At 37.4% G+C, this 23063-nt stretch overlaps 1 protein-coding gene across 1 annotated transcript; it reads left to right on the top strand.

The window, feature by feature from the left end:
- Positions 1 to 5511: 5511 nt before the first annotated feature.
- LOC143710413 (GTPase IMAP family member 8-like) lies at positions 5512 to 22414 on the top strand. Its single transcript, XM_077201363.1, has 3 exons — positions 5512 to 5622; positions 18791 to 19783; positions 19884 to 22414. Exons 1-3 carry the CDS (start codon positions 5601 to 5603, stop codon positions 20873 to 20875), a joined length of 2007 nt encoding a protein of 668 aa, XP_077057478.1. The 5' UTR covers positions 5512 to 5600; the 3' UTR covers positions 20876 to 22414.
- The last annotated feature ends 649 nt before the right edge of the window (positions 22415 to 23063 follow it).

Raw genomic sequence — 23063 nt, 5'->3', positions numbered from 1 at the left:
TATTGCACCTATTATTACCAGTGTGACTTTATTTCTGTCATACATCTACAAAAAGTTATTGAGAATCAACAGAAGTTTAGACGGCAATGTTCTATGGAATTTTTCATTTCAAGCCACCATTATGGTGGTCAGTGTTTGTTTTAGTTGGGCTCTTGAACCTTTTCAGTTTTCATTGTTAGTTTTTCTCTGGCTGCTCCAACATTGTGTTTATAAAGCACATTTGTTATTCCATGAGAAACCTGCTAACAATATGTTGTGATGATGAAATTATCATCATGTAATGACCTGATTCACTGATGTCATTCAGAGTCTAAATGTTTGACTATTTGATTGATGTTGAGGTTTAGTATTGGTGATTGTAGCCCTGACATTCTACAGTTTGAGATCCAACAGCAATATGAACAATTTTGAACAATCTTTGTGCACTGGAGCTCTTGTGTTTAGACACACAAAATCAAGAATAAGCATATGAATCACAACAATGGTGACACACAGATCAACTCTGAACATCACAAAACAAGCTATTAAAGTCATAACAAAACAATCGCCAAAAAAACATGCAAACAGGAAAAACAATGAAAATTACAGGACAATTCAGCTGTATAATTTATTCATACTGCAATGCATGATGGGAGCCATGGATGCATTTTGATTGGTAGCTCCCATCATGCACTGCAATATGAATCTTTCGTGTGATTGTCACCATTGTTGAGATTCATATGTAGATTCTTTATATCTGTGTGTGACTTTAAAACCTTCAGATTATTAAAGCACTGCTGGAATTAACCACTATAATGAATATAACTTTTATATAACCAGTTTATAATGCTGGTTGAGTGAATCAGGACACTACAGGACTGTAATTTCATAATTTAAACATAACGATCATGACCTGGGCTGTGTTTCCCAAAAGCATTTTAAGCCTAATTTGATTGTAGAACGATAGCAACAAAAGCTTTGTACGATTAAATTAAGCTTATGGATGCTTTCAGGAAATACAGCCCATGTCATGGTTTCTCTTGCAGTAACACATGTGTTTTATAAACACAGAGTTGGAGCAGGAAGAGAAAAACAATTTTAAAAAGCAAGAAGTCCAGAGTCCAACTAAAGCAAACACTGATCACCATAATGGTGACATGAAACGAAACATTCCATAAAGCATTACCATCTAAACTTCTGTTCAATATAAATAAGAATGTGTGTAGATCTATGACAGAAATACACTGGTAATAATAAGTACAATAATGTGTAATGGCTTCGAAGTCAGTATTTCTTGTGTTTCTCTTTTTTCTGTTCTTGTTGTTTCTCTTTCCTTCAATGATTCCTCTTATTAACATTAGGTGTCACCACTAATGGCCAATCATCACTTAATTAATCACTTAATTATCTCATTAACTTCAACACTGCCTCAGTGTTCGTTTTTAACACCCTGTAGTTGGACCTATATGTACACCGAGAGTGTACATATGTACACTGGGGATTTTGCTGTGTAGTTGGTTCAATGAGAATGGTGCTCCCAAGGGACAATGGAGTGTTGCTAGGCAGTCTTCCCCACACTAAATGCTCTTGTCTAGCAGCAAGAGTGACAGAATGATGGAGCTTTACTGTTCCAATTTTGCTAGGGATCTCATCATGTCGCCAGCGTTTGAGATATGACATTACATCCAAAAAGCGTTCACTGTCCGGGGATAACTGTGTAGCACGTTGCGATATAAAGTCCCAATACTCATCTGTGTTCTTCATTCAATTCACAATATGTTTTATCAAGTTGCTGCCAAGAATTAAATCATCATGTTGTCCTGGAACAACGAGAACTGGAACTCGACAGCTGATACCATACACTTTCATACCAACTTCGTACAAACATTTAGGCTGTGTGGTCCTACCCCCAACACAGACAAGAACGATATTCTCAGGTAGTGATTTTTTGTCCAAGACAACATTTTCAGCCAACAACTTTCGTTCAGCTGTCTCACTGAGGGTACAAGACATGGAGCCAGTGTCAAGCATTCCTCTCATATGGAACTGTTCATTTAAAATCACAGAAGTATAGAAAAGCTCGTCAAAAACCTTTATTGTCTGCATGTTTTGTGCGTATATCACGCAAGTACCATCAAATGCTGTACGGCATGCATTCTCATACTGCAGCTCCAGATCACTTATGAGGGTTTGATCATCACCCACACATCCCCTCTCCAAATGTGGGTCTAATGGTTTAAAGGACCAGATCCTCGTGGTGAGTAGTTTACCTCCAGACTGTCATGACTATTCCACTTTGGGCACTCTCTTTTCCTGTGTTCATGTTCGAAACAGAACAAGCACAAACCGTTTCTTCTACAATGTGCAACTGTAGAGTGGTCCATGCCTCTACACACTTTGCAAGACGTCCTGCTCACATTCCCATAGACAAATGAATCTACAGGTACAGAGGGGGCTTGCATGCTTTGTTTCAGCACACGATCAACCAAACTAAGGGACTGAGTGCAGCTGTCACCTGTCTCACCTGATGGTGTAACTGGCAACCCACCTTGACCTGCTGGCACGTTCGGCTCATTTCCAGGTGTTCCATCATCTGAATTTGTCATTTGGGCATTGGTAGCTACAGTCTTGGCAAAGGCAGAACGATTGGACTGCGCCTTTATTTGTGCTCTTTTCTCAGCCTGATATTCATCAAGACGTTCTTGTATTTCAGCCGCCGTCCACTTATCAGCAGACTTAAACCTCAAAATAACAGACAAAGATTGATCAGGGCAATGTTTAACAAACATTTGTGTCACCTCACAGGTAGGATCCTTAATACTTCTGCCCTGCCTTCTCAAACACTCGTCAGCAACATCAACAGCTTTATTAAGTCGAATCCAATATTCCATTGCATTCTCTCCTACTACAGGTAAAGTGCCATAAAAGTCAGCAAGCGGCATATATGAATATGTCAACTGCTGAAGTGTTGTTTGGGTATGCCTGTGATAATTCTTGGGTTCGTTTCAGGCTTCACACTCAAAAAAATGATGTGTTGGCTTTACTTAACTTTTCTATGTAAACAGGTTCCACAGGTTCCACATAACTGGGTTTCGTTAAACAAACAAAATTTGTTCATGTAACCAACATCATGGAAGTCATTTTAAGCGATCCAATTAAACTCTGAGCTGAGTGTTAAATGAACACTGAAGCAGTGTTAAAGTTAATGAGATACTTAAGTGAATAACTGAGTGATGATTGAGCATTATTTAAGACACCTGATGGTAAGAAGCAGAATCACTGAAGGAGAAAACCGGAATTTAAAGTCACCATTATGGTGATCAGTGTTTGTTTTAGTTGGGCTCTTGACCCCCACTTATTTACTTTATATTTATATAATACAGTATGTGAGCTGAGCAATAATTTATAGAGAAAACACATTAGACAAGCAGAACGCAAGTACGACTTATGACGTCACGGATATGCTAATTGACGTATGATGTCATTTAGCGACTTTTAAGGAAGGCCTTAGCTACTTTCCTTTAAAAAATAGTTGGCAACACTGCGGCACCAATGTGACCGGTCTTCATTTAGCTCTGTATTGTGTCGATAGATGAACGAGACCGGGCAACAGAAATTACTCAGGCCAGATTTTATTCTGCATGAATAAAAGGAAAGATCCAGAACAAGCTCGAGTCTATGGCTTTCTCTCACCGTTCAGCCTCTCTTCAGTCGCATTTACCGCAAACTGCAAAACATTTTACACTTTTAACATCTTTATAAACATGTATTTCAGTTTCTCATATAATCAAATCGTGTTTGTTCAACAGATTTCATAAAAAAATTAAGCATTTTACATAAATTCAAAACAATATTAACAAAAGCATGAAAGAGAATATACCTGCATGAATAAAAGGAAAGATTCAGAACAAGCTCGAGTCTGTGGCTTTCTCTCACCAATCAGCCTGTCAGTGAAAGTCATTATTTTAGCCTTCAGAGCTTGCACACTCATGCTTAATAAATTATCTCCGAAAATACATTTATAACTCATCACATCATTCACACAAACTTCATACATGTTTGAATAAGATTAAAGTGCATTTTATAACAAAATTAGATGTTGTATTACAATAAACAAAGCTCATATTAAACTTTTTAGACGGAGCATCTATTCAACTCACCTCTCTTCAGTCGCATTTACCGCAAACTGAAGGAGAGCAACCGGAACCGGAACATGAGTCTTAAAGAAACCACGCACCGTATTTAACAATACTGCAAAATGACCGTATAACCATAGAACCATGACATCTCAATTAATAGAAATCAAAATTAGAAGAATGAATTAAATAATACAAAATTCTTATGAAAGAATTCAAAAGAATAATGAAAGAAATCCAACAAATGATAAAAAAGGGAGATATTTTGAGTGAAATTAATAAATACATATAACACCCGTTACATCAGGCTATGGCAGACGTCATTTAACCTATTGTAAGTCGATGTACCATCACAAGGGTCTTGGAAATATATTATGAAGGTTGAAAAACTACATAGTGTTACTTTAACCTCCTTTCTGAAACAGGCCCCTGGCTAGCCTAAACCGGTTTATAGGCCCCAGGCCTTATTCTCTTACAGTGCTGTTGTGTTTTCTGTTGTGTTTGTAACTGTGCAAACACAACAGAAACTGTATTTCTTCCATTTTGTCTATGCATGATGACTCATATGCACTTTAAGTACAATTTTAATATATTCATAGCTGGATCCACCACAACTAAAAGTGAAATAACAGGATTTTCTTGTTTATGGGCAAGTCGTGCTTTATTTGAACAATGGAGGGAGAGGGCTCGTTTAATTAGTGCAGTCACGTGATCACACTGTTCATTTTCCTGCTCTCCAAATCTCAGTTTGTTTTATTCCATTCAGCCAGAGAAAGAAGTCGAAATCCAAATGAAAAACTTCACAGGAAAATGACTGGAGCTCATACAACTAACTAAATTAAAATATTGATTTATTCATTTGAAACTTGAAAACATCAGCTACATTCAAATATTTTTTTTTTAATATCCATAAACATAAAACACTGACATAAAACATTAAACAGTAGATTTAGAAGAGGAAGACAAATATATAGTTCTTAAGTAAATAAATAGAAATGTAACTCTTTATTCTTTTTTAAGAAGAAAAATACATCTCATCTCTGAAGTTGTATAGTATTATGCAGAGTTTACACATTACAATGATTTTGTTTCTTTAAAAGTTTTTATAGATTTGGCTTGTTATCCCCACATTTGTGTATTTCTACCTGTTTTTGGGAGACACATTTATATACCTTTGGTCTGACACTTAACCTTTAAAATGGATTTAACTTATTTTTACATTTCAAACCTATTCATTGGAGTATAGCTACTTGCCAGACTAACATAACAAAGCACTAAAACAGAGTAAACATCAGTTGGGCATGGCCCAAAACATAAAGTAGTTCTGCAAGATATTTGTCTTTAGGTGTCAAAATGCAGCCAATGTGTGACGCTGCCATATTGATTTTGTTTTTTTACAGTATGAGTTAGTGTAGAGACACTTCCTGAGTCCGTCTCACACACAAACACAGAGACTCTGAACGAAAAGCACAAACTGCGAGAGACATGATGGCATCAGCATATAAAGGTCAGTCTAATTTAAATAACCTATTGTGGTACAGCTAGTTTAATACCATACTGAGAAATTAATCATATACTGTGCTTTTTGTTGCTAATAATTGACAGCATTAAAAAGTAAATCAGAAAGTAAATAGTGAAGACCCAGCTAACAGCTTATTTTGTTATAAGAACGTTCTCCAAATATTCAGTGTTGGTTCTGGGAAGGTGAAAAATGTCCAGTTTTCTTGACGTTAGAGGAACGTGTTTTAAAAGGTATAATGTTCCTCAAACGTTCTTTAAACGTAATTTTCGATTAAAAATTCAACATGATAGTAATGTTGATTTCTAACAATCCAAGAACATAAAACTGTCCAGTTTCCTGAATGTTACTACACAGCAAAAACTCAAGAGTGTTAAAGACTCAAGAGTGTTAAAGTATTAAAATATGAGTGTTAAATTAACACTAAAGAGTGTTAAAGTTAATGTGCTATTTAAATGATCGATTGAGTGATGATTGAGTATTATTGAAGACACCTGATGATAACAAGCAGAATCACTGAAGAAGAAAAAATCACATTTTAGTCACCATTATGGAGATCAGTGTTTGATTTAGTTGGGCAGTTGACCTTTAAATGTTTTACTTTAGATTTTGTTTGGCTGCTGAACATTAATCATGACAGCCAAATGAACAAAGAGAAAAGGTCATCTGCTGGTGTTGGTTATGTTTTAACATAATCATTATTTCACAATCATTTGACCTGAATCGCTGAACCCATTCAGTCCTAATCTCTGACTTAGATGTATATTGGTCATTACAGCATCACAGTGATTTAACAGCATAAAATCCAGATTTTACAATATAATCCTAAAGATTTCTTAAAAGTTGTTCAGATCAAAAGTCAATGAAAATGGAAGTTTGTTTGGACACACAGACATCAATAATCAGCCTGAGATTCTCAACAATGGTAACAATAATAAAGCATGTTGCAGTGCATTCTGGGTGCCACCAATCAAACTCATTGATAGCTCCCAGTAGGGCTGGGCGATATATCGCACGATATTGTTATGCGCATCTCGTCAGTAAAGCCGGTTCCTTGTTAGTAGTAAATTGCATTCACCTGCTTTCAGATGGAGCGGCATTTACTACAAAGAGCCGTAGTTAACTGACAAGCTGAGCCATATCGCATCAATATCACAGACGTATCGCCAGCGATAATTAATGCGATATGGCTCAGCTTGTCAGTTAACTACGGCTCTTTGTACACAGCAAAAACTCCAGTGTTAAATTAACACTCCTGGGAGTGTATATGAGTCCACTCAAGAGTGTTGAAGTTAATGAGATAATTAAGTGATTAATTGAGTGAAGATTGAGCATTATTGAAGACACCTGAAGTATCACTGAAGGAGAAAATCTCAAATTGTAAGCCACCGTTATGGTGATCATTGGTTGCTTTAGTTGGGCTCTTGACCCTTATATTATTAACTTTAGATTTTGTTTGGCTGATGTATCTGAGTTATAACTGCCAGATAAACAAAGAAAAAAGGGATCAGATGGTATTGGTTAAATTATGACAATCATCATTTGAACTTTATGATTTTGATTTATGTTGTTGGTTTCAGCATAACTGTGATTCTGAAAAAAATATCCAGAATTTTAGCTATAATAAAAAGTATTTCTTAAAAGTTGTTTCTAAAAAAAAATCTTTCTTGTAGGCACTCACAGACTTCAACATTCAGTCTATGCATCTCAACAATGGTGACGAGCAGAATATTCAATTAGGAAAAGTAAATTACATAGAAAATTCAGATCATAATTTATTCATATCGCAATGCTTTATTATTGTCACCATTGTTGAGATTCACAGGCTGATTATTGATTTCTGTGTTTCTAAATAAATTTATTTGAAAGTGTTTTGATCAGAACAATGTTTATTAAATATTTTTGATTATAAGAAATGTAACTATATTCATATATGCTGTAAAATCAAAAAGTTTTGCCAACAAGTTATACCAAACTATTGCAATAAGATTAATTTTCAGATCACAGCATGATTATGCCAGAACACAACCAACACTATGAGATCACACTTTTTTTTGTTCTTTTGACTGTTATAAATAAATAACAGCAGACAAACAAATTTAAAGTGAATGTATAAAGGTTAAGAGCCCAACTAAAGCAAACACTTATCGCCATAACGGTGGCTTACAATTTGAGATTTTCTCCAGTGATTCTGCTTGTTAAGTGTAGGCCTACAACTCTTAGCGGTGGATCACTCGGCTCGTGAGTTGATGAAGAACGCAGCCAGCTGCGAGAACTTAACATCAGGTGTCTTCAATAATGCTCAAACATCACTAAATTAATCACTTAATTATCTCATTAACTTTAACACTCTTGAGTGTTAATTTAACACTGGAGTTTGTGCTGTGTAGTAAATGCCGCACCATCTGAAAGCAGGTGAAGGCGATTTACTACTAATCAAGGAACCGGCTTTACTGATGAGATGCGCATAACAATATCTTGCGAAATATCGCCCAGCCCTAGCTCCCAGCATGCATTGCGGTATGAATGAATTATGATCTGAATTGTCTTAGTAATTTCCTTTTCCTAGTCGAACAATCTTTTTGTTACCATTGTTGAGATTCATACACTGATTCTATATGTCTGTGTGTGCCTGAAAGAAAGAACTTTTTTTTTTTTATCAGAACAACTTTTAAGAAATCATTTAGATTATATTGAACAATCTGGCATTTATACTGTTTAATCTCTTTGATGCTGTAATGACCAATACACATTCAAATGAGAGATTAGGACTGCTTGAGTTCAGTGATTCAGGTCAAATGATTGTGAAAAAATGATTATGTTAAAACATAACACCATCAGGTCTCCTTTTCTCTTTGTTTATCTGGCTGTCATAACTCAGGTACACCAGCCAAACAAAAATCTAAAGTTTAACATATAAAGGTCAACTGCCCAACTAAAGCAAACTCTAATCTCCATAATGGTGACTAAAATGTGATTTTTCTCCTTCAGTGATTCTGTTATCATCAGGTGTCTTCAATAATGCTCAATCATCACTCAATCAATAACTTAAATAGCACATTAACTTTAACACTCTTCAGTGTTAATTTAACACTCATATTTTAACACTTTAACACTCTTGAGTCTTTAACACTCTTGAGTTGTTGCTGTGTAGTAACATTCAGGAAACTGGTTATTTTTATGTTCTTGGACTGATAGAAATCAAGATTACTATCATGTTCAATTTTCTATAGAAAATTACGTTTAAAGAACCTTTGAGGAACATTATACCTTTTAAAACACGTTCCTCTAACGTCAAGAAAACTGGACACTTTTCACGTTCCCAGAACCATCACTGAATATTTGGAGAACGTTCTTATAACAAAACTCTGTTAGCTGGGGATAATCTACATTAGCATCTAGTCGCCATGTTACAACCTTAAATTCTTCTATTCAGTACTACTAATTAATTTTATAAAATGTAATTGTATTCAAGTACAGAGTATCATGATTAAAATACAGCATGATGTTACCAAAATAATGATGAGGAATTGTCATCTGTCTTCTATGCCAAGTTTGAATAACCATCCTTAAACTAAAGGAATGCAACACGACCTGTTAGCGGCTCAAAAAGTTAATTTAGCATCATTCACAAGGTTTGTATTCATACGTCAGTTCTCACAATGTAACATAACCAGAATATCTAAAAATGAATAGTGTCATTATTACATTTATGACACTGTTGATATTTCTAGTGTTTACATGGATGTAAGTGTTGGCTGCTCATCTTTTTCCTGCAACTTGGAGAATAAAAAATGATCATTAACTTTCCACGGCGTAATCATGATCTTACAGATGTGATGCTCTAATTGTGTAAAGGCTGATGATCAATGAAGGCAATGTGATGTACATCAATCAGAAAGTGTAGGTGATGTTCATCAGCTTCATCATTTAAAGCCCCGATGTTACCCACCAAGCCATTAAAAGCCACTTCAGAGCTGGTGGGTAAAGCGTATTCAGCAGTTTCTTTTCAGAAGTTTCTTCCTCGCCAGTCTAATGTCCCTGACACTACCGTTATTAAAAAGGAGCAGTCTCGGTCTTCTACGAGCTCCTCGCAGCACAGAATGCAACAAAAACAAAGCGTCGCCACGTGGGCTCCTCCAAAATCGGGGGGGCCTGGGTGGCGGTCCCAGTCAAAGCCGATTAGAGGCAGGCAAGATCTGATGACTGTCTTCGTCTCTAAGAAAGCTTAGACAAAGAAGAAGTCCTGACCCCAAGGCTATCAGGCTTCTGAGGGTGGTCCCCCCTTGGGGAGACACGGATTTGAGAATGGGGGGCACCCTCTGGGGGGCAACTCTCTGAGGAGAGGGGGTGTATGTTGCGACTATATCTGCTTACCACACTCCTCTGGGTGGTGCATCAATGGGGAGAGATCCTCTTATTACTCGTTTGCTTCGTGGCACCCTGAGGGTGAGGCCTGCACTGCGCTTTAGAGCACAGGCTTGGTATTTGGCCGTTGCTTTGGAGGGCCTGTCTTTGGCTCCCTTCGAGCCAATTGAAGAGGTTTCAGAAAAGGTCATTACACTAAAAACTTTATTTCTCATTGCTATTTCCTCTATCTAGAGAATTGGAGATTTGCAAGCCTTATCGGTTGCTCCTTTGTGCCTGGAATTTGCACAGGGTATGGTGAAAGCCTTTCTTCACCCTAGGCCGGGTTATATTCCTAAGGTCCCAATCGTGCTGCAGGCCTTCTGTCCTCCACCTTTTACTACACCAGATCAGGAAAAAACTTAATCTGCTGTGCCCGGTTCGGGCTTTGGATGCTTATGTTCACAGAGCTGCCCTGTGACGAAATTCGGACCAACTGTCTGTTTCGGGTCACCTAGAAAAGGTTACCCTGCTTCCAAGCAGGTAATGTGAAGTGCACAGCAAAATCCCTAGTGTTAAATGAACACTCCTGGGGCCTCATGTATCAATCTTGCGTACGCACAAAAACTTTGCTTATGCCAGCATTCACGCTCACGGTCGGATGTACTTACAGTGAAATTAACTTGAGAATGTGCGTTCCTCCACGCCAATTTCATGTCTGGCGTACGTACATTTCTAATAGTTTTTGTCCGTTGACGTCTCTTACAGGCAATGAAGTTAAGTTGCAAACATTACACAACGAATTGTTCTACAAGTCTATCGCACTTCCACCTGTGGGAAGCATTGCAATTAATTTGCAATTTATAAAATAATTTGCATATATTGTCACATGAGCCTTATGGGAATATTCTATCAACTATGCAATTAAGTAAGAACATATAAAAGCATATGCAAATTGATACAACCCTTAGTCTATGGCAATGGCAGCTTTGGCCTTATTAGAGGACATTGCTAATGGCAGAATCCGAAGAGAACGAGTTTTTAGGGACCACAATGATTTTCTGGCCCAGGATGAGGACTTGCTTATCAGCCGTTTCAGATTTCCAAGGGCTATCCTCTTGGAGCTCTGTGCGGAGTTGGGTCCGAATCTAAAGAGAGAGACAGCGAGGAGCCACGCAATACCCGTTCCCTTGCAGGTGCTGACAACACTTGGTTTCCTGGCAACTGGTTCTTTCCAAAGGGAACTGGCAGACCGCTCAGGAATAAGCTAGTCGTCTTTGAGCCGCGCAATGCCAGCGGTATGGGTCGGGATCATCCGCATGTCTACCTGGTAAATAAGGTTCCCATATGATGCAGTTGACCAGCCAAACATTAAAACGCAATTTGCAGCGATAGCCGGTTTTTCTAATTTAATCGTACCGATCGACTGCACACACATTAAGGCGCCATCTGAAGACAAAGACTTGCGTTGAATTCATACTAAAACATTGCATACGGACAAAGCTGCGTACGCACATTAAAAATCAGCTGTATGAATCTCTCCGTACGAAGGATCCCACGCATATTCTCTTTGTACATCCCAATTAACGTAAAAATGAGCGCACATGCACGAGCACAACGCCCCACCCAGTCTCCTCCCTTAATTAAATACATTTAAATATGGTAATGAGTCCACTTTGGTAAAAGAAAGGAGTAAGAAAATGGCTAAAGCAAGCGGCAAGAAGCGAAACTTTACAGAAAGTGAATTGGAGGTGCTACTATCGGAGGTAGAAACGAGAAAAAAATATTTGGAACTTTGTCCTCCGGAATTAATAACAAAAGGAAAAAATATGAGTGGGAGAGTTTGGCTGATGCCGTCAATGCGTTGGGATCTGAAAGTCGCACTGTAAATGACCTTAAAAAGAAATGGTCTGATATAAAGGTGGACGTTAAATGGAGAACTGCTGCGCACCGACAAAGTGTGTGCAGAACAGACAGTGGTAAAGGGGTCGATGAACTTACACCTTTTGAGCAGAGAGTTGCCTCAATTATGGGTGAAACTTTACTCTCTGGAGTAGTATCTGCTGCTGTGGGAGACTTGGATTTACTACAGGACTGGCACGAAGGTAACCAATATTATCTCCACATTTATTGAATGTAAATGTTTCCGATTCACATATGCAAATTCTTACATGAGGCCCCCGGTGTACATATAGGTCCAACTACAAGATGTTAAAAATGAACACTGAAGCAGTGTTGAAGTTAATGAGATAATTCAGTGATTAAGTGATGATTGGCCATTAGTGGTGACACCTGATGTTAATAAGCAGAATCATTGAAGGAAAGAGAAACAACAAGAATGGAAAAAAGAGAAACACAAGAACTACTGACTTCGAACCTTTACACATTATTGCACTTATTATTACCAGTGTGACTTTATTTCTGTCATACATCTACAAAAAGTTATTGAGAATCAACAGAAGTTTAGACGGCAATGTTTTATGGAATTTTTCATTTCTGGCCACCATTATGGTGGTCTGTGTTTGTTTTAGTTGGGCTCTTGAACCTTTTCATTTTTTTTGATAGTTTTTCTCTGGCTGCTCCAACAATGTGTTTATAAAGCAAATAAACAGCGGTGAGATTCTACAGTTTGAGATCCAACAGCAGTATGAACAATTTTGAAAAATCTTTGTGCACTGGAGCTCTTTGTTTAGACACGCAAACATCAAGAATCAGCATATGAATCACAACAATGGTGACAATAAACAAACTAGTGACACACAGATCAACTTTGAACATCAGAAAACAAGCTATTAAAGTCATAACAAAACAATAGCAAAAAAAACATGCAAACAGGAAAAACAATGAAAATTACAGGACAATTCAGCTGTATAATTTATTCATACTGCAATGCATGATGGGAGCCATGGATGCATTTTGATTGATGACTCCCATCATGCACTGCAATATGAATCTTTCGTGTGATTGTCACCATTGTTGAGATTCACACGTAGATTCTTGATATCTGTGTGAGATTTTAAAACCTTCAGATTATTAAAGCACTGCTGGAATTAGCTACTGTAATGAATAAAACCTTTGTATAATCAGTTTATAATGCTGGTTGAGTGAATCAGGACACTACAGGCATGTAATTTCATAATTTAAACATGACCATCATGACCTGGGCTGTGTGTCCCAAAAGCATTTTAAGCCTAACTTGATCATAGAACAATAGCAACAACAGGTCTATACGATCATATTAGGCTTATGGATGCTTTCAGGAAACACAGCCCATGTCATGGTTTCTCTTGCAGTGACACATGTGCTTTATAAACATAGAGTTGGAGCAGCCATAGAAAAACTAATGTCAAAAAGCAAAGAGTCCAGAGCCCAACTAAAGCAAACACTGATCGCCATAATGGTGACATGAAACAAAACATTCCATAAAGCATTACCATCTAAACTTCTGTTCAATATATATAAGAATGTGTGTAGATGTATGACAGAAATACACTGGTAATAATAAGTACAATAATGTGTAATGGCTCGAAGTCAGTATTTCTTCTGTTTCTCTTTTTTCTGTGCTTGTTGTTTCTCTTTCCTTCAATGATTCTTCTTATTAACATTAGGTGTCACCACTAATGGCCAATCATCACTTAATTAATCACTTAATTATCTCATTAACTTCAACACTGCTTCAGTGTTCATTTTTAACACCCTGTAGTTGGACCTATATGTACACCGAGAGTGTACATATGTACACTGGAGATTTTGCTGTGTGGGTAGTCGAGGCTATCTCACTTGCTTATGAAGCGGCCGGTCAGCCTTCACCTTTGTCTGTCCGGGCCCATTCTACCAGGAGTATGGCTGCCTCTAAGGCTTTTATTATCGGGGTTTCCCTCCATGACATCTGTGATGTGGCAGGCTGGTCCTCACCGCATACATTTGTTAGATTTTATGACTTGGATCTTGGCTCCACTCCAGGGTCTAGGGTGCTTTCTTCTTAGTGTGCGCAGTGACTTCACACAGAACAGGCCTTTGTTATTATGGCGTAGTGGGTATGGGGTTTCCACCACGTCTCAACGCAGCTCGAGTTCCCTTGAGAGGGAACGTATCAGGTTACGTATGGTTACGTATGTCCCTCCATGAGAGGGAACGAGATGCTGCGTCGCCCTGCCATACTCTCTGCTTGCTTGTGATCGACTTGCTTCGGCTTTTCAGAAGCTAGCGCGGTCTGTTTGCAGGTGTGCTTTATAGTTTCATGGTTAGTGACGTCCCCCTTGACGTCTCGTCTTTCCATTGGACTGATTATACACATGCTTCACGACGCAATCACGCAGGGCTCGCAGGGTCTCGTTCCCTCTCAGGGAACCAGGGTTACATACGTAACATGAGACGTTTGTCTTACATCATATTACTGACGTGATACTCCTTCCAGTGGCGCTGCTCGGCTGGCGACCCGGACACGTGCACTGTCAGTTTGTTGTTCGGGTCGGATTTGGTCTTCATTGTTTAATGTTTTTAAACGTTTTAATGTGTTAGTGTTAAAGTGCTGATCCTAATGAAGGCATTTTTGGTAAAATTCCTACTACTGACTTTGATTGGAGGAAGGATCCTTGCTCTGAATCGTGTAACATCTGCACACTTTGTTGCTGTGTCATCTTTCAGCTATACCAGAGCAGAATTGCTCCTTCTGATGCCTGAAAGAACATTGCCTCCCACGGATTTACCTGTTGATATCAGGAGGAAGAGCACATTTTCAGCGCGAGCCACAAAAAGAGGGAAGAGAGGAGGAATTCGTCTCGGTCTTCGGAACCGTGGTGATAAACCTCCTCTTCGGTCTGTGATTTCTAAGCAATGTGCGGTCCTTAAAGAATAAAATTGAGGAGCTACGCGTGATCACAAGGACATGGCAGGAGTATCGTGGGACATGGGAGGAGTATCGTGAGTCCTGCTTGATGGTGTTCACGGAGACATGGCTTCATCGGGACATCCCTTGCTCTTTGGTTGAATTGGATGGGTTTTCGCTTGTTCATGCAGACAGTAGGGCTGGGCGATATATCGCACGATATGGTTATGCGCATCTCGTCAGTAAAGCCGGTTCCTTGATTAGTAGTAAATCGCCTTCACCTGCTTTCAAATGGAGCGGCATTTACTACAAAGAGCCGTAGTTAACTGACAAGCTGAGCCATATCGCATCAATATCGCGGACGTATCGCCAGCGATAATTAATGCGATATGGCTCAGCTTGTCAGTTAACTACGGCTCTTTGTACACAGCAAAAACTCCAGTGTTAAATTAACACTCCTGGGAGTGTATATGAGTCCCCTCAAGAGTGTTGAAGTTAATGAGATAATTAAGTGATTAATTGAGTAATGATTGAGCATTATTGAAGACACCTAAAGCAGAATCACTGAAGGAGAAAAACTCAAATTGTAAGCCACCGTTATGGCGATCATTGGTTGCTTTAGTTGGTCTCTTGACCATTACATAATTAACTTTAGATTTTGTTTGGCTGTTGTATCTGAGTTATAACTGCCAGATGAACAAAGAAAAAAGTGATCTGATGGTGTTGGTTATATTATGACATTCGGCATTTGAACTTTATGATTCTGATTTATGATGGTGACGATCAGAATATTCAATTAGGAAAAGTAAATTACATAGAAAATTCAGATCATAATTTATTCATATCGCAATGCATGATGGGAGCCATTAATGAGTTGTGATTGGTGGCAGCCACTGCAACATGCATTATTAATGTCACCATTGTTGAGATTCACAGGCTGATTATTGATGTCTGTGTTTCTAAATAAATTTATTTGAAAGTGTTTTGATCAGAACAATGTTTATTAAATATTTTGGATTATAAGAAACATACCTATATTCATATATGCTGTAGAATAAAAAGTTGTTGCCAACAAGATAATCCAAACTATCTCAATAAGATTCATTGTCAGATCACAGCATGATTATGCCAGAACACAACCAACACTATATCAGATCACACTTTTTTTTTGTTCATTTTGACTGTTATAAATAAATAACAGCAGGCAAAACAAATGTAAAGTGAATATTTAAAGGTTAAGACCCCAACTAAAGCAAACACTTATCGTCATAACGGTGGCTTACAATTTGAGATTTTCTCCTTCAGTGATTTTGCTTGTTAACAATAGGTCTCTTCAATAATGCTCAAACATCACTAAATTAATCACTTAATTATCTCATTAACTTTAACCCCTTGAGCCGCAGGGATCCCTGGTGATCCCGAATTTTACATTCAAAAAAATTGTGCATTGTTTTTGAGCTGCTTTATCTCTCTATTAGTAATTGCTAGAGCAATTCTGAGTTTTTCACAGTAAACTGTCAAGTGTTAGCTTTTAAATGATACCTTGGTTTTGTGTATAGTCAGAAGGACTCCTTAGCAACAACCATTTTATTATGGGTATGTCATTTTGCACTCGATTGCCAAAAAGGGGGGCGACTGGTAAGGGGTTTTAACACTCTTGAGTGTTAATTTAAAACTGGAGTTTGTGCTGTGTAGTAAATGCCGCACCATCTGAAAGCAGGTGAAGGCGATTTACTACTAATCAAGGAACCGGCTTTACTGACGAGATGCGCATAACAATGTGAATACTTATTATTGACTTTAGTTCAGCGTTTAATACACTGATTCCCATGTTGTTGACCACAAAGGCTTAAGGAGATAGTTCACCCCAAAATGAAAATTCTGTCAGTAATTACTCTCCCTCATGTTGTTCCAACCCCGTAAGACTTTCATTGATCTTCGGAACACAAATTAAGATATTTTTGATTAAATCTGAGAGCTGGATCACTCCTCCATAGGCTTCTAAGGGATTGAAAGTTGACAGCCCCGAAAAGTTATTAAAGAAATCGTTCAAATAGTCCAAGTGACTACAGTGGCTCAATCTTAAGTTTAACAAGTGTCGAGAATACTTTTTGAGCACAAAAAAAAATAAAAAAAATAACGACTTTATTTATTTATTCATTTCCTTCTCTGTCGGCCTCGAGATTTCACGTAGTGTAATAGCGTAGTGCTTCTGTGTTGCACACGTAGGCTCACTATTGGCTGACGCTGGTGATGTGTGTGATGTTTTTTCTGTTTTTTTTATTTATTTGTGATGTATTAAAAAAAAGAGTCATTGTAATTAATTGCTGTGGTTTCACGGTGGTGGTAATGTAACACTTTTGATTGAGTATTAAACTCTAAACGAGTGAAAATGAATTAGTGAATTAGTGATCCTTAGTAAATGAACAGGCAATATGATTTTGTCATTATAATTATTATAACCGCAAGTATTCATAAACTGTCTGTGTACACAAATGTGACTTGCAAAAACACAGTTCAAGCTGCAAAAGAAAAACTCCTGTTATAGCATCAGAACCCTAACTAAAGCAAACACTGATCTCTATAATGGTAACTTCAAACCAAACATTTTCAATTAAACATCTCAATAACAACTTCTGTAGATGTATGACAGAAATAAAGCCATACTGGTTATTAATAAGTGTAATAATGTGTAATGGCTGGAAGTCAGTAGTAGGTCTTGTGTTTTTCTATTTTCTGTTCTTGTTGTTTCTCTTTCCTTCAGTGATTCTGCTTGTTAACAGCAGGTGTTCATCACTAATGCTCAACAATCAATTACATATTCACTTAATTATCTCACTGAAACACTGTCAATGTTACTTTTTACTCTTTGTAGTGTGGATTTGCCTGTGGGGTTGAAAGGGTTGACAGTGTAAGATAAAAAGACACACCCACAAAATGTATTTCAACAGCAATAAACTGTAAGTCATATCAACAAATCTTGTTTTTTGGGTCACTATTGTGCTGAAGAGTAGAGCCTGTGCTTCAGTCCAGGAGAAGATCTCCAAACATTGATGATACGCTGCATGTTGCTTTATTTAAAAGGCAGTGACTGTGTAGTTGCTGGTCCAATGAAATTTCTTTATTTACAAAAGTTTTATTATGGTTTCAAATGAACTAAGTTCACAGTAATACTTTGCTCACGTTATTAATACATTTTAGTTAAAGGGATGGTAAAACACTATTTCACTTTTCTAACTTTAGCTAGTGTGTAATGTTGCTGTTTGAGCATAAACAACATCTTAAACAAAGTTGTTGTATAGGAGTACATTTGTGAGTCAGCTCAAACTTTAGCATCCTTTGCGCATGCAATAAAATGTCACTCTGTGTGCATCTCACAACAGTTCCTATACGAGCGATTTATAGATTATCATGACAGAATATCCTAATTGAAGATAGTTAACTCCACATCAGCAAAATAAATTCATCAACTAACCATTCAGAGACGTCCTGTTGCATTCTACATGTTGTCACTTCTTCTTGAGTCTCTCCACCTTTGTCTGACTCTGATTTAACATTAAAGGCAGAACAGTTTCTCTGTTTTTTAGTGTGTCTCTGCGTGAGGTAATCGCAGCTACTAACACACAAGAGCTCTTGAAACCCCGCCCTCTCATTTGCATTTAAAGGGCCAGGCACAAAACGGTGCGTTTTTGCAAACCCTCAAAATGTGACAACTTTAACATGCTATATAAAAATATCTGTGGGGTATTTTGTGCTAAAACTTTTAATTACAGTTTTGCCAGTATTTTACTGTAAAAAACCTGGTAAGGTCTAACAGTGCACAAAGGGTCAACAAAATGCGTTTTGTACAAAAACAAAATTAACATCTCAGCACATGAGTAAATAAATGGTTCTGGTGAAATAGCTAAAAATACATGGGTATGAAAAGCAGGCATGTTTAATCATCTAGAGCTCCAGCTAATGACATGAACTGTTTGACAGGTGATGCACATGATCTGAGGATTGAGATGCTGGGAGTCTGTGGAGCTGGAAAGAGTTCAACAGGAAATGCAATACTGGGTCGAGAGGCATTTAAAGAGAGCAGAACCAGAGAGAGTGAGAAACAGAGAGGAAGAGTAGAAGACAGAAACATCTCCATCATCGACACTCCAGGATTCTTCAACACTGAACTGACTGATGAAGAGATGAAGAATGAAATGATGAAGAGTCTGTACCTCTGTTATCCTGGTCCTCACGTCTTCCTGCTCATCATAAACCTGGGAAACTTTGAGGAGGAGCAGAGGAACATCGTGGAGCAAATTCAGGAGATGTTTGGAGCTCAAGCTTTGAAGTTTACAATGATTCTGTTTATTGGAAGAGAAAAAATAACAATTAGAAAATGGAAGCTCGTTATGGATAGTAGAAAGTTTCAGAACCTCATCAAACACTGCAGAGGTAAATATTATGAGCTCAACAGTAAAAGTGAGATTCTTGCAACTCACATCTCAAAGCTTCTAGAGAAGATTGATGAAATCGTCAAACAGAATGATGGCCAGCATTATGACATTTCCATTTACTTAAGAAATCCACTAAAGAGCATAAAAGAAAAGATAACACAAGAGAAAGAAACGAAAGTGCAAGAGACAAAACAAGAGCAGATAGAAATAGTGCGGGAGACGATTCACGTGCACAGTGTAAAGGAAAAGAGCACAAAACATTGTGTGACTAAAAAGAAGGATTCTTTTTCAAAAATAGTGACAAAAATTGAGAGAACTGAATTATATGAAGACAGATTCTCCAGAGTCCTACACGAAAACAGGAATGACGAAGAGGAGGCAGTAAAACAATCAGTAAAATCACAGAGAAACTCTTTTGAAAATATGGGAGAAACAAATACAGTCCAGAACCCAGCAAAATATTGGAAAACAAGCGGAACAGGAAAATGGGACCAGAAGAAACAACATACAGCAAGAGAACAACATCCAACCCAAGCAGGTGAGAACTTGTACTTTATTACACTTTTCCCAAATATCATGACATGTTTCTTGAAAAGTAAATGAAACTTAATCTCTTATTTGTCTGCTCTAAAACTCAGTGTCACAGTCCATACAGAAGAGACATATGAAACTTGGAAAGCACACATATCTCAGGATCGTGATGGTTGGTAAAACTGGAGCTGGAAAGAGCGCAACAGGAAACACCATCCTGGGACGAAAGGAGTTTAAAGAAGAATTTTCTACTGAATCTGTGACTGAGAAATGCCAACAACATCAGCAGACGGTAGAGGGTCGAAACATCTCAGTGATCGACACTCCAGGACTGTGTGACACATCAATCAGTGAAGAACAACTGAAGAATGAATTAGTGAAGTGTGTAGAGATGTCTGTTCCTGGTCCACATGTGTTTCTGCTGGTCATCAGACTGGACGACAGATTCACAAAAGAACAGCAAAACACAATGAAATGGATTCAGGAGAACTTTGGAGAAGAAGCTGCTCAATACACCATCATTCTGTTCACTAGAGGAGATCAGTTAGATACGTCTATAGAGGAGTTTCTGACAAAAAACAAGCAGATTAATGAGCTAGTTAGAAAGTGTAATGGAGGTTATCATGTGTTCAATAACACAGATGAAGAAAATCGATCACAGGTCACTGAACTGCTGGAGAAGATAGAGAAAATGGTGATGGAGAATGGAGGACAGCACTACACTAATGAGATGTACAAGGAAGCTCAGAGGAAAAAAGAGGAAGTAGAGAAAAGGGAGAGAGAGGAAGAAGAGAGAAATAAGGAAGAAGAAGAAAAACAGATAAGGAATGATGAAAGAATGAATAATATTAAAGTTGTGGCATTAGTGGGAACAGGAGTGGCAGTGTGTGCAGGAGCAGCAGTTGCTGGAGGAACACTAAGTCCAGCTTTAATCTCAGGAGCAGCAGTTGCTGGAGTAGCTGGATTAGCTAGAGGACTGGCCTCTGCTGTTAAAGGAGAAACAGTATCTAAAGCTTTAAAGGCAGGAGTCGTAGCTGCTGGGAATACAGTACTAACCTCTGTTAATAGTGGAGCCTCACAACAAAATCCCCAGAGTTAAACTAATTCTGCTCAGAGTACACATGGTCCCACTCTAAAGACTGTTAAAGTAACCCTGAATCAAAGTTAAAGTTAATGAGATAATTAAGGGATTAGCTAAGTGACGATTGAGTATTAGTGATGAACACCTGCTGTTAACAAGCAGAATCACTGAAGGAAAGAGAAACAGAAGAACTACAACTGACTTCCAGTCACAGCCTTAGATGAAATCAACTAAAGATAAAATAAGATATTAAACATTCCAAGATCTCAGCAGAGGAGGATTAAACAACTCCACAAACAGCATTACCAGCTTTACTTATTACTAACCAGACTGACTTTATTTCTGTCAGACGTCAACAGATGTTCTTATTGAGAAGTAAAAGAGGTTTAGTTTTTGATGTTTTATTGAAAATGTTTTGTCACCATTATGTTGATCAGTCTTTCTTTTAGTTTGGCAGTTTGATTTTTGGATTGTTTTGTGTGAGTTTTTGGTCTTTGTAACAGTGATTAACAAAATGCACAAGTTGTTACAAAGGAAGCCATAAATGCATGCTTGTGCATGCTTTTTAAACAACAAAGAAAGTACAATATCACTGCGCATGTATTTTTCTTAAGCATTTCTGGAAGTGCCATTCTTATAATTCAGAGTTGTCAAAACACATTCAGTAGTGTAGACTTTAAAAAAAAAATAAGAAAAGCCATGATTTACCTATTCAGTTAACCTCGAATGATCAGCAAATTCTGTTTACCAGAAATAAAATGCATGTGATATCCTACAATTGTTTGTACTGAACATATCCAGCCACATTTAGTGCAGTTCCTGCGTCCAATTGTTATTTCACTTTCAATCAGTACTGGGTCTGAAGCGTCTGTAGATAGACAACATGATGAGAAGTGTGTATTTACAACCTAAATACTTCAGAGGGTTTACAAAAACTAATATAAATGGTATCAGCAATAAAATAAAAACAGATTTTTATCATGTTTTAGTACGATGTTTACGATATGTTTACTCAATGTAGTGCACAGATTTGAGACTCAGAGTTTAACGCAATCACTTGTGCTTTGGTAGTTTTAATTTAAATATGTGGCATGTTATTTTCTATTAATTATATTTTGAGTGTTGTAATGTGAATTGTAAAGAGATTTTAATCCAATAGATACTTCATACAGCATCCATTGTTCGAAAGCATAAAATATAAGATAAATACCATGAGGTTAACTGAATTTTTTTATAAAGGGCGACCATGGCGACCAATGGGCCAATGGGTGATCTGTTGATTCAATGCTGTTCTGCATTCAAAAGCTTCTCAAAATGTTTTTAACCTCCCTCTTCATTTCTCACAATGTCAAGTAATTGTGGCAGGATGGGCTGTTGCCCCTCCTATTTTCGTAATTTACGGTTTGGCCAATGGACTGTGACCATGGGTGTATAAAAGCATGGGGTGGTAATTTTTTTATTTATTTTTTATTATTTTTGTATTAACTTGTAATACAAGAACCGGAACAAACACCAGAGGAGGAAAAAAAGGAAAAAGAAACATACAAAAATACAAAATATACAATAATAATAATAATAATAATAATAATAATAATAATACAAGAAAAAAAAGGAGATACAATCAATTAGAGCATGTTAGGATAAGAAAATGCGACAATTTTAACGTGGGATTTTGAAGAGAGCACAACAAGACAATGTTTTCCTTGCTTTGGCCTTCTCTGAAACAGAAAACGTTTGAAGGTATTGGTGAAATTCGTTGAGAAAATGTTTGAATAATGGCTTATGATTGGAAGATTTACATTTATGAGTATGAAATTTTGATAGGAGAAGTAATAGATTTATGAAGTAAAATTCTTTCTCAAAGTTTTTCTTCGTATTAGTAAAACTAAATAAAACATGTTCCCAAAATAAAAAAAATTAGGATAAATACAACAGTATTTTAAACATACAGCATTATAAACACACAGTTACAGTAGCCAGAGAAAATCTAATATTAAAAAATTAAGGGTCAAGAGCCCAACTAAAGCAAACCATCATGGTGACTTAAAATACAACTCTTGATTTCATTCAATTGGAAATTAAATAAAGTAAATCTGGTTAGTAATAAGTGAAGCTGGTAATGCTGTTTGAGTTGTTTAATCCTCCTCTGCAGAGATCTTCAGAGATTTAATGTCTTCTTTTCTCTTGATTTAATCTCAGCTGTGGC

The sequence above is a fragment of the Siphateles boraxobius genome, unplaced genomic scaffold (assembly GCF_051911475.1).
Source record: "Siphateles boraxobius isolate OS27281-9 unplaced genomic scaffold, OSU_SipBor_1 47, whole genome shotgun sequence".
NCBI classification, from domain to species: Eukaryota; Metazoa; Chordata; class Actinopteri; order Cypriniformes; family Leuciscidae; genus Siphateles; species Siphateles boraxobius.
This window is presented reverse-complemented; position numbering and strand designations above follow the sequence as displayed.